Below are 12811 nucleotides of genomic sequence, written 5' to 3' on the forward strand. Positions count from 1 at the left end.
TCATCGGAGCCGGCTACGCTGGAGAAGTGCGCCCTCTACGTATCTCTCCAGCGGCTGCTGCTGAGATACGCAAAGAGCGCACTTTCCTTACGCTTAGACTGGCTCCGACTGACGGAACAGCGAGGACCTGGTTCTCGTAGCTGCAGACATTGGTGGATGGCGGCGTGGGATCGATCAGCGCGTATGGGGCTGGAGGAAGCCCCAGGTATTTATAACTTTATTTTCTCCTTGATCTATGGTTCCCTTTAAGGTGGCCATAAATCTAGCGATGATTGGCAGATCGACAACGAGGCAGATTTCTCTCTCTGATTGGATCTGATCAGAGAGGGATCTGTCGCCTGCCCATACACCAAGACAGATTTCCGATAGATTTTAGCACAAAATCTTATCGAATCGGCCCAATGACGCCACCTGCCTAGCTGCCCCACCAAAGCATAAGTGTCCCCCCCAGATTCTCGTGCTCAATAAAGTCTTACTTGTCCACCGGCACAACTCCTATCCTTCTCTACTGTTGAGCGTCACTGCGAGCTTCAGTACCACACAGCAGAAGGGGTATGTAGGGACATCACACATGTGCCTGTTGCCCTATGATGCAGGCGCTCATGGTGACTGCAGACACTGGAGGAGGGCAGCAGTCGCACAGATGGAGAGGCAAGGCTTTACACTAAGCACATGGGCACAAGGGACACTTTTACACCCAGGGGTGACACCGGCCCGGGAATACATCAGTTGTCGCCATATCGAATGTAGTCACCGCTGCACACCCGATCGAGGACTTGCAACCGGGACTTTACAGCATGTCTGATTGATCATTTTGGGCGGCCATATTTTGGCACTGATTCCGAAATTATTGAATTGGAAGGTTGATTGCAATATGGAGTGGCTTATAAGCACCTTCAGTCTTTTCTGTTTGCTTTAAAGAAACAAAGGTATTTTCTACTTGAGAAGCTGTTAAATAAGGCAACTGTCTCTTTTTCATGCATGTTTTCTTTTCTAAAGCACACAGCTGCCTACAATCCAGATAGTTGGTGCAAGAGTAGTGTGGATGCTGGCGGGAAGCTGATGAATGGGTTTACCAGTAGTTCCCTTTCCAAATTCTACTCCATCCCTAGTGCCTACAAAGCTCAGGTACACTGCGAATGTCTGTATTACAACAGATCATCTCTTCATATGTCAGCTAAAGAAGCAACAGAGTTGTAACCGTGAATCGGAAATGTGTTTCTTTCAATTTGTGAATAACTACCCTTTCCATTTATTTTTCCTTTGTGTTTTTCCCTTTGTGTTGGATTTAAGGGAAGGATTGAATAAAATGGTCTGATCCAAATTTTATAGTAATTTACTGCCAGTGCAAACATAAATCCATTTAAAGAGACTCTGAAGCGAGATTAAAAATCACTTTTTACCTTATATTTAACAGGGGCATGTTTGCCCCTGCTAAAACGCCATGATCCCCCGGCCAAACAAGGGGTCTTTACCCTCCAAATGCCCTCTGTGGTGCCCGGGGAGCGCTTCCTTTTGAGGCAGAGCTAATGGCTGTAGCTCTGCCTCTCAGAGCGTCTATCAGTGCTGATCGCCGCCTCTCCCCGCCCCTCTCAGTCTTCCTTCACTGAGAGGGGCGGGGAGAGGCGGAGATCCTCCGGCTGATGGACTCGCATGGAGGCCTAGCTGTGGCTCATAGCTCTGCCTCTCAGAGCGTCTATCAGTGCTGATCGCCGCCTCTCCCCGCCCCTCTCAGTCTTCCTTCACTGAGAGGGGCGGGGAGAGGCGGAGATCCTCCGGCTGATGGACTCGCATGGAGGCCTAGCTGTGGCTCATAGCTCTGCCTCTCAGAGCGTCTATCAGTGCTGATCGCCGCCTCTCCCCGCCTCTCTCAGTCTTCCTTCACTGAGAGGGGCGGGGAGAGGCGGAGATCCTCCGGCTGATGGACTCGCATGGAGGCCTAGCTGTGGCTCATAGCTCTGCCTCCATGAGCAGCAAAATCTACGACCAAGAAAGTTGTGGATTCTGCAGGGGGGGGGGGGGGGGATTTGGGGGTTAAAGACCCCTCGTTCTGCGGGATAGCGGCGTTTTAGCAGGGGCAAACATGCCCATGTTGAATATAAGGTAAAAAGCGATTTTTAATCTCGCTTTAGAGCAGGGGTCTCAAACTCAATTTACCTGGGGGCTGCAGGAGGCAAAGTCAGGATGAGGCCGCATAAGGAATTTCACAAATAAAATCCTCAAATGTCATTGTTAACAGTTTTAATTATTTCTTCTGAACATGAAGTGTCCTACCTTATAGTTCGCTTCAGTGCTCCCATTACAAGTAATCCGCCTTGTCCCCGCCGCAAAACGAGGGCTGCAGAGCCCCCAAATCGCCCAGGGGGCAAATCTGCCGGCATTTCCTGGAAGGGGCAGAGCTTTCAGCTTCAGCTCTGCCCCTCCTGACGTCAATCGCTGCGGATCGCCGCCTCTGCCCGCCCCTCTCACTCTTCCTTCACAGAGAGGGGCGGGGAGAGGTGGCGATCCGTGCGGCGATTGACGTCAGGAGGGGCAGAGCTACAGCTGGAAGCTCTGCCCCTCAGCGCAGTCGTGGATGTTTGCCCGGGGGATTTGGGGGCTCTGCAGCCCTCGTTTAGCGGCGAGGATGCGGCGGATTACTTGGGAGCACTGAAGCGAACTATGAGGTAAAATAGTTCGCTTCCGTGTCTCTTTTGCTTTTGCCGGCGCGGGCCACAAAATATTGTACCGAGGGCCGCAAATGGCCCGCGGGCCGCGAGTTTGAGACCCCTGCTTTAGAGTCTCTTTAAAAGGGAGCCTGAGGTGAGAGACACATGGAGGCTGACATATTTATTTCCTTTTAAACAGTGCACATTGCCTGGCCATCCTGTTCATCAACTGCTTCTAATACTTTTAGCCATACACCCTGAACTTTCAAGTGTTCACACCCTGTGCTTTCTAATGAACTTATCTGCCATGGCAGTCAGGTGACACGGGGAGAGGTTAAATTACAACTTCTGATTAGTCACAGATAAGGGGGGATTAGACAGGCTAAACTCTCTAAATACACACAGGGTGGATTTCTCTGTTTTCCTTCTGTCCTGTGCAAGAGTTCAGCTCCACTTTAACCACAATTCTAATTTGCACATCAGATAATGATATACTTACCTCTTTATTGTACTGTTTAAAATCTTCCATAAAATAAATTCTGGAAAAAAAAAATAAGACCGAGGCTTCCCTGTTCTTATGTGGAATCATCATAAAAATGCATTTAGTTCCTTCTTGCAGTTCAAACCCTTAGGTACCACAATGTATGTAGATTGTAGAATAAATGTTTGTTGTTAATGGAGAAATAAAATATATCATATAAGAGATATAATAAATATTTCTTAAAATAAAAAAACAACACATCCTTTGGAGCAAAAAAAAACCCCTCACTAACCACGTGCCATATGACATCCTCATCTTAAATCTAAAGCCCAATCTACACGATACAATTCTTTGTGCGATTTGATTACGATTCTATTTACGATCCGATTAAATCCGACATGTCCGATTGGGATTCGATTCAATTCAATTTGCCATTGCAAAACATCGTAAATAGAATAGTAATCGAATCGCACAAAGAATCGTGTTGTGTAGATTGTGCATAAGTTAAAAGTCTAGCTCTAGGAAAGAAAAAAAAGCAAGTATATTGTGTTCAAACTCTTGATACCCTCATTTAATGGATTGTGAATTCTCTGCAGTGGTTCCTTAAAAGGCACCCGAGTTGAAGACCAATACAGGCTGCCATATTTATTTCTATTTAAAGAGACACTGAAGCGAAAAAAAAATATGATATAATGAATTGGTTGTGTACTATGAATAATTACTAGAAGATTAGCAGCAAAGAAAATATTCTCATACTTTTATTTTCAGGTATATAGTGTTTTTTCTAACATTGCATCATTCTATAATATGTGCAGATTACACAACACTCAGCATTCAAAATGAGTCTTTCAGAGCAGTCTGTGAACTAATGATCTCTCCTCTGCCAGAGGAAAAGTAAACAGTTTACTTACAGTTGAGATAATAAAAGTCAGATAACAGCCCTCTCCATGACTAACTTAGTCGGAGAGCTTAATGGCTTGTTTGCATAGAGATAACAACTGGAGTTTCTCAACTCTTCCTGTACTGGAAACAATTACACTGATGTATCTGATCTTAATGTTTTATTTCTTAGCTGTACTACACATACAAATCATAATATCATCATTTTTTTTCCGCTTCAGTGTCTCTTTTAAACAATACTAGTTGCCTGATTATCTTTCCGATCAGTAGTGTCTGAATCACACACCTGAAAAAAAGCATGCAGCTAAACTTGTCAGATTTTTGTCAGAAACACCTGATCTACTGCATGCTTGTTCAGGGTCTGTGGCTAAATGTATTAGAGGCAGTGGATTAGCAAGACAGCCAGGCAATGTGCATCATTTAAAAATAAATAAATGTCAGCCTCCATGTGTCTCTCACCTCAGGTTCCCTTTAAAGAGAACCCGAGGTGGGTTTTAAGAATATTATCTGCATACAGAGGCTGGATCTGCCTATACAGCCCAGCCTCTGTTGCTATCCCAAACCCCCCTAAGGTCCCCCTGCACTCTGCAATCCCTCATAAATCACAGCCACGCTGCTGACAAACAGCTTGTCAGAGCTGGCTGTGTTTATCTCTATAGTGTCAAACAAACAATTGGAGAACCTCACTCCCAAACAGTTCTCTGCTGCTTTATAAAGCCTGCAGGCTGCTTATAAGCCAATGAGAAGTGCACACATAATACACCTAGCTTGCAGTGATAATCAAGCAAAAGCTGAGCAAGTCAGCCAATTAGTAGGAGAGGGCTTCAGTTGCATATAGACAATGGCTATATGACCAGCAGGGGGCACCAGCGTGCAGGATATTCCCTCTCATCTGCCCCCCTCCTAACTAAACTGCATGGGATACTACAATAATTAAAAACAATGGTGCATGAGCCAGCCTGGGGCCCCGGGAACTCTCACTGCCCGGGGCCCCAGAACCAGCATCTAACACCATATGTGAGCGCAGCCAAAACCTTGGAGCTGCCACCTCCAAGGCCTGTCTCCTACTGCTCTAAAACTTACCAAACACACAATTGGAGAACCTCACTCCCAATCAGTTCTCTGCTGCTTTATAAAGCCTGCAGGCTGCTTATAAGCCAATCAGAAGTGCACACATAATACACCTAGCTTGCAGTGATAATCAAGCAAAAGCTGAGCAAGTCAGCCGATTAGTAGGAGAGGGCTTCAGTTGCATATAGACAATGGCTATATGACCAGCAGGGGGCACCAGCGTGCAGGATATTCCCTCTCATCTGCCCCCCTCCTAACTAAACTGCATGGGATACTACAATAATTAAAAACAATGGTGCATGAGCCAGCCTGGGGCCCCGGGAACTCCTGCATGCTGGTGCTCCCTGCTGGTCATATAGCCATTGTCTATATGCAACTGAAGCCCTCTCCTACTAATTGGCTCACTTGCTCAGCTTTTGCTTGATTATCACTGCAAGCTAGGTGTATTATGTGTGCACTTCTGATTGGCTTATAAGCAGCCTGCAGGCTTTATAAAGCAGCAGAGAACTGTTTGGGAGTGAGGTTCTCCAATTGTGTGTTTGGTAAGTTTTAGAGCAGTAGGAGACAGGCCTTGGAGGTGGCAGCTCCAAGGTTTTGGCTGCGCTCACATATGGTGTTAGATGCTGGTTCTGGGGCCCCGGGCAGTGAGAGTTCCCGGGGCCCCAGGCTGGCTCATGCACCATTGTTTTTAATTATTGTAGTATCCCATGCAGTTTAGTTAGGAGGGGGGCAGATGAGAGGGAATATCCTGCACACTGGTGCCCCCTGCTGGTCATATAGCCATTGTCTATATGCAACTGAAGCCCTCTCCTACTAATTGGCTGACTTGCTCAGCTTTTGCTTGATTATCACTGCAAGCTAGGTGTATTATGTGTGCACTTCTCATTGGCTTATAAGCAGCCTGCAGGCTTTATAAAGCAGCAGAGAACTGTTTGGGAGTGAGGTTCTCCAATTGTGTGTTTGGTAAGTTTTAGAGCAGTAGGAGACAGGCCTTGGAGGTGGCAGCTCCAAGGTTTTGGCTGCGCTCACATATGGTGTTAGATGCTGGTTCTGGGGCCCCGGGCAGTGAGAGTTCCCGGGGCCCCAGGCTGGCTCATGCACCATTGTTTTTAATTATTGTATCTCTATAGTGTCAGTCTGCTGCTCTCCCCGCCTCCTGCAGAACTCCAGTCCCCTCCTGCATCCCTTCCCTCCCTGCTGATTGGAGAGAAGGGACGGGGGGGCAGGGACCGGAGCTATGCAGGAGGCGGGGGAGCAGCTGAGACTGACACTACAGATGTAAACACAGCCTCACAGCAGGTCTGTGATTTATAAGGGATTGCAGAGTGCAGGGGGACCTTAGTGGGGTTTGGGATAGCAACAGAGGCTGGGCTGTATAGGCAGATCCAGCCTCTGTATGCAGATAACATTCTTTAAACACACCTCGGGTTCTCTTTAAGAAGCTATGCAAATGATTGTGGCATAATAGTATTCTTGTACCATCTGAACTGTGGATGTAAATGTTTTATCTCAGCCTATGCATCAAATATTACATGAGGTACTAAAGGAACTCTGTAGTGGGGTAAACACTTGTGTGTATTAAAACACCACTTCTCCCAGCAAAATGCCCATTTCACCAGCTACTTTGCAAATAAATGATTACTGAGCCCTTTGCCTGACACAGTATTCAGCCACTTGCCAATTCATACTGCTTCTAGCTTCTAACTATGGTTGTTTGGTCAGCAGCCATGTGATCTTTTGGAAAATCCTGAAAAAGTGTATTTTTAAAGGGGCACTATGGCGAAATATTGTAAAATTTAAAATATGAGCAAACATAGACAAATAAGAGTAAAATGAACAATAAATTCATTTTCTCCTATGTTGCTGTCACTTACAGTAGGTAGTAGAAATCTGACAGAAGCGACAGGTTTTGGACTAGTCCATCTCTTCATAGGGGATTCTCAGCAAAGCTTTTATTCTTTATAAAGATATTCCCTAAAAAGGATTTAAACAATGATGCTGGCCAGCTTCCCTGCTCCATACACAGTTTTTTGGCAGTTGGACAGAGCAACTGCCATTCACTGAGTGCTCTTGAAAATAAATAAATCCCTGAGAATCCCCCCCATGAAGAGATGGACTAGTCTAAAACCTGTCACTTCTGTCAGATTTCTACTACCTACTGTAAGTGACGCCAACATAGGAGAAAAGTAATTTATGGCTCATTTTATTCTGGAAAAAACGCACGTATTTGTATATGTTTGCACATATTTTACATTTTACAATTTTTCACCATAGTGCCCCTTTAAATGCTGATGATTATTTTGGGGGGCAATAGTAGGGAACATTTTGTTTTATACAGAGACAGTCTTTAAACCTTACACTACCAAACCTCAAACATGACCACCCTGTGGTGTACAAATCAGTTCAACTTTCATTTTTGGTAATGCACCTCCAAACCACCCGCCCACCCACCTGGTCGATGGCAGCGAGACCTGTGCAAGCTCAACCCTAACATCCTAGTTGCTGACCCCCTCCATGCCCTCTCCTCCACTCTCCCCACCCTAACCTGTCCTAATCTTGCTGCAGCTCAGTATCGCCAAACTCTCTCATCAGCCCTAGAGAAAGCTGCTCCACCAATATTCTGCCGCAACCGACCCCCTAACCCCCAGCCCTGGCGCACTACCCATACTCGCATCCTCCAGGGGAAAACACGCGCCACTGAACGGAAATGGAGGAAAACTAGACTTAACCAGGATATCCTACAGTACAAGACCAACCTGCTGCAGTTCCACACTGCCCTTGCTCATGCGAAGCAGGAATACTTTACCAAGCTCATCGGAGCACAAGCTTCCAACCCCCGGCGTCTTTTTGCCACTTTCAACTCCCTGTTTATCAAAATCCGCCAGGGGGCAGCAAAGTCATTTAAATATATAAATATTAAGATTAAATGGTACCTGGTCTACAAGCTGCGTGTCCTGTGGAGGGGTTCCCCAACCCTCAAAGTTATGCAAGAAATGTTTTATAAATCACTGACACGCGCTAATTACCTTCATCAATTTATTAAAACTTATATCATATAATCTCGATCAATAGCCACACATACTTTCCTTACACAACCATACTGTAGAGAGGCCTCTCCACTTGCTAAAACTTCCTACTATGCTACTCAATCTAAAATGTATTGGATATAGATCCTAAAAAAGAGAAGGAGACTGTACCCAATTAATCGTCCGTTTAGATCTCCTAAAAATTGTATAAATATATATTTTCCAAAAATGTTGATAAAAAGAGCGTTGCTCCAATCTTTCACTCTTCAAAATTACTTTAAAAAGTCACTTTCAGATTAGCGGTGTGGTCAAAAACTCACAGTTCCTTGTAAGTGGATATACCGCTCCTTTGGAGAGTCCTGACTGGTGTGTCTCCCCCGTATATTCTTAGCTTCCAAACCGCTCAAAATGTCCGGGTTCTCCCCGTCTGCCCGCCGCTTACCAGACTGACGTTCTTGCACAGCATACGTCACTTCCGCATATGCGTCACTGGAGTCCGCTCGCTGTGTTTCCCCGTCTTCTGGTTTCTGACATGCACTGCTGGTGGGTGACGTCACCTCTCCAAGCTATTGGAACTTTGCTGGCGGCTGCTGTGTGGTGGCAGTATGCTGCTTCCAAAGCTTATGCAGATTCTTATGGGCATTCGTTTAGCTTGAATTAGCACCTTCAATATAAAGGTAGAAGGACAAACCTGGGCATCCATCCATAAGTATATCTTCATTCCGGGTATGCCAGCTGCCGTTCTGCTGTCCAACCTATGCAGTTTCAGCATATAGGAATTAGAACCATGAATAACAGTATATGATACATTTATTTTCGAGTGTAGACCTCTGTAAAGTAAGAATTTCCTGCTCCATTATTGTTTGTGCTGGAGACATATATGTGGTGCACAATTAAGCAGAGCTATCACGTAGGGAAAAAATTATTTCTGATTTCTGTCTGGAAGACTTTGTTCTCATGGGTGGATATGTAGCCAAGTTCTGTCGCCCAAGGGATCCCTGTTGGGCAGCAGAGCAGCCATGACGCTGTACATACCTGATATCAGCTTCTGGCTGAAGATGCATTTGTTGCCGTGGGGGGCTGGAGGTAGGAGGAAGTGCGACGGAGCAGCTTCTGGCATGTGGGGGAGCTGCGAGATCAAATTAAATGAAGTATTTGGCTTTGCTAGAGATCTGACGTGCCGGATCTATAGGTATCATCGTTGCAATGCTGTTCCCACGCTGGTCTGACCGCCCGATTGTTGGTCATGGTGGTCGTTAAAGTCCGTCACAGCCTATTTCAGACCAGCCTGGGTATGGGCCTTAAGAGTAATGGTAGCTCACTCCTGAAGGTAGAAGCTGGAGGATAACAGTGAGCAAGGCGAGAACGGCCATAGTCAATCTTTAAAATGCACTGAGCACCCATCACACAGTGTTTTTTTTTGTCTGTTTGTTTTTTACACTGAACATCCCCATAAGGGAGGTTCCTAATGCAGTAGGCAGTTGAGGGGGTTGGGGCTAGGGGGAGCGGGGGAGCGCCATTGCTTAAGGGGGTGCTTATGTATTATAGGTTATCATCACCAGCGGCTGCAGTTGAAACATTTTTGTGGGAGATGCATGCTGACAGCTGTAGTACGTATATGTGAGTACATTAATGTCAGTAAGCCGGCAGCCATGCTTTGAGTCCTATCATGATACATAGGATGAGCAGCTACCAGTAATGTCTGTTCTGTTTAAGCCATGCTTGTCTTTTCAGAATGAAGAGAACACAGATTTGCGTTGGAGTGATTTCTCAATCCCTATCATTCCAAGTAATCCTGCAAATTGCGTTGATACTTCTCACCTGTATGCGCCGTGGTCAACATACTCTGATGACGTGAAACCTTCAGATCCGCTGCATCCCAGAACACTGTGAGTTCTGCTACTGTGTAAAGAAAACTCCATGCTCCATTCAATGACTGCATCACCCCAATGATATCCTTTTATAGCTAATTGACTGTGGTACATATTCCTCTAAGGCCGGTTTCACACTGCAAACTGCCTCGCACTACCAGAAACAGGCCCTCAGGGATCACCACGTTAGTATGGGGGTGTTTCCTGTCTGGCAGGAAGTGATGTGTGCTTGAGGTCACTTCCTGCTTTGGGGTATGCGGAAGTGCACAAAAGCGTATTGTAAGAATACGCATGCGCGTCCCGATGACGACTTTGCAAATCCTGCATCGCCATAAACTAACATGACTTCCGGGGTGATGCAGATCGCCACGGATCTAGCACGGTAATATAGTTCTGCGCTAGGGTTAGATTAGGGACTACCGGCGCAGCGTACCGCAACGTGGGAGGTATAAACTTCCCCACAGGGTTGCAATACGCTGACGCACCACACCGCCTCCAGACTGAAAGGGCCCTGAGGGATAGTTACTATGGCTGTATACTCTAGAGCAGTCTTTCCTACCTATTTCACCCTGGCGGAACCCATCAAATAATTTTTAGATCTTAGGAACCCCTCTATTAGTGGAGAGAGTGGGATTTTTTTTGCAGGAGGCACACTCTTAAAAAGAATGCGTGGATTTTTATTTTTTTTTACTGTAACGCCTTGTTTAGACCCTATTCCATGTGCCTCCTCTGTAATGCTCCCTATCACAGTACCCTATCTTAGGCCCACTTTCCACTACACGCAGATTGGATGCAGAAAAACTGACTCCAATGAAAGCCTATGGGAAAATCTGCATCAGAAAAATCGCGTTTAATGGAAACAAGCCCATAGGCATTCATTGGAGTCGTTTTTTTCTGCATCCAATCTGCGTGTAGTGGAAACAGGCCCTTACTGTTATCATATTCCCCACATACTATAGTTCTCCCTTATAATAGGATTCCTTATTATACTGCTTTATTATCATACTGGCTTTTATGACTGCACTCCTTATTATACTAATCCTCAATCTAGCCATTCTTTCTATAGAGGAGCCAAGAAAGTACCTTTTCACCCCACCAACTGAGGCCAGTCTCACTGGAGGGCAAACGCCAGGGAACCTCTGCAATATCTTGAAGGAACTCTGGCATTCCAGGGAACCCTGGTTGAGGAAGCCTGCCCTGGGTCAATACGGAAGAGTTCAGCACTATAATTTAAAAAAAAAACAAATCCTCCTTCCCAATCTTTACTGAAAACAGCTTGTTTTATCCAGCAGTGGCTGGATAGTGTAATGATTAAAGGCTCTACCTAACACAGGAGACCTGGATTTGAATCTCCGCTATTCCTGTTCAGTAAGCCAGCATCTATTCAGTAAGGAGACATTGGGCAAGACTCCCTAATACTGCTACTGTTTTTAGAGCGAATACTAGTGACTGCAGCACTGATGCTTTGAGTCGGCCAGGAGAAAAGCGCAATATAAATGTTATTTGTCTTTGTATACTCTAGCTACTCCTAAATCTAGCCCTACTGTGAACCCTGTGCCTAACACGCGTAAATTCTGACTCTGGCCATGTCCGGCGCCCAAATTGCACACCTGGAGTTGCTGTTACCGCAATTAACATTTGGCAGTGACCATATTACTTACCTCGTCCCTGCCTTACCCCTATATAAAATATGTTAAACATTTGAGTGATTCCCTATTGCAGAGGTATCTACTCATTTGTAGACCCCGCTCCCATAGAGAACAGCGGAAGCTGGGTGTACAATCACCAATCCATTATTTACATGAGGGCATGGGAGCCAGAGGCAGCAATAATGGCCGCTCACAGGATATTCTTTCTAGGCATGCCAGTTGATTAAATTCAGCAGCTTACAAGCACAGGTGTAGAATAATGTGCCCCGATACACGTATTGATGTTTGCACTCTGATACAACCAGCATTGTGTTAAACAATTCTCAAAAAAATGGAACAGCATACAACAGCTTTCCATCCCCAGAATTATGGGCAACTGGGGTAGAAGTCTTGGTAGTAAATGAAGCAGGGATGCTGTTATAATCGTCCGACTTGCAGAGCAACAGAGGTTGCATTGCAGTCACAGAATTATGGAGGTTTTGGCAGGATAATGAAAATCACCTAGCAAAAAAATGAACAGCGCTACTTAACAGATAAGTGCCTACCTGCAAGAGAGTGCAAGCCCCACTTGTGGGATAAAATACACACCTAGCATACACATAACTCCCACTTAGCAGCCTTGCTTTTGGTGTATATGCAGAGCTTCTGTTTATGTTCAAGGTGCGTTTGCAGTTTCTGGGGGGGGGGGCTCAGCGCACCTCTGATTGGAGGCCATTCGGAAGCGGCCTGGTGATGCGCTGATCCACCTTTGGCGCAATTAAAATCACCCACCCATAAGGGGCAAGGCAGGGATTTTCAGCACCTGCCACGCGCCGTGTAGCGCCGAGTCTCTGCACAGCTATAGCAGTAATGCATGTAATACCCTCATGGGTAATTCGGGGATCCGGCGGTTGCTGGACTCCAAATTATTTCTCCCTCCGAGTTGCTACGACTCATTGGGGGAATAGTACTTAACAACCCCAACACCACCATTCCCCCCGCCCTGAATTTGTGCGGCAGCAAAGTGAATTGTCATTTGGCTCACCCTGCGCTAAAATGACCAGGCGGCATACTGCCATGTGCGCCTAAGGGGGACCTCCTGGCATTTACTGGAGAGTGTTTTTGTACAACCACTGCTCAGTGCAGGCTTACTTTCATTTTATGCTGACCTATGTCTGTCTTTAGA

General features: G+C 45.9%; 1 protein-coding gene across 2 annotated transcripts in view; it reads left to right on the forward strand.

Annotated features, from left to right (window-relative positions):
• MEIOC (meiosis specific with coiled-coil domain) overlaps positions 1-12811 on the forward strand; it is a 51265-nt gene that overhangs the window by 13385 nt on the left and 25069 nt on the right. Inside the window, exons 2-3 of one of the 2 annotated variants that reach the window (XM_068262873.1) lie at positions 1000-1128; positions 9861-10015. In XM_068262873.1, coding sequence (XP_068118974.1) covers positions 1000-1128; positions 9861-10015 — 284 coding nt within the window. The remainder of the gene's footprint in view (positions 1-999; positions 1129-9860; positions 10016-12811) is intronic. The other variant, XM_068262874.1, reaches the window with a different exon arrangement.

Source organism: Hyperolius riggenbachi, chromosome 12 (assembly GCF_040937935.1).
Source record: "Hyperolius riggenbachi isolate aHypRig1 chromosome 12, aHypRig1.pri, whole genome shotgun sequence".
NCBI classification, from domain to species: Eukaryota; Metazoa; Chordata; class Amphibia; order Anura; family Hyperoliidae; genus Hyperolius; species Hyperolius riggenbachi.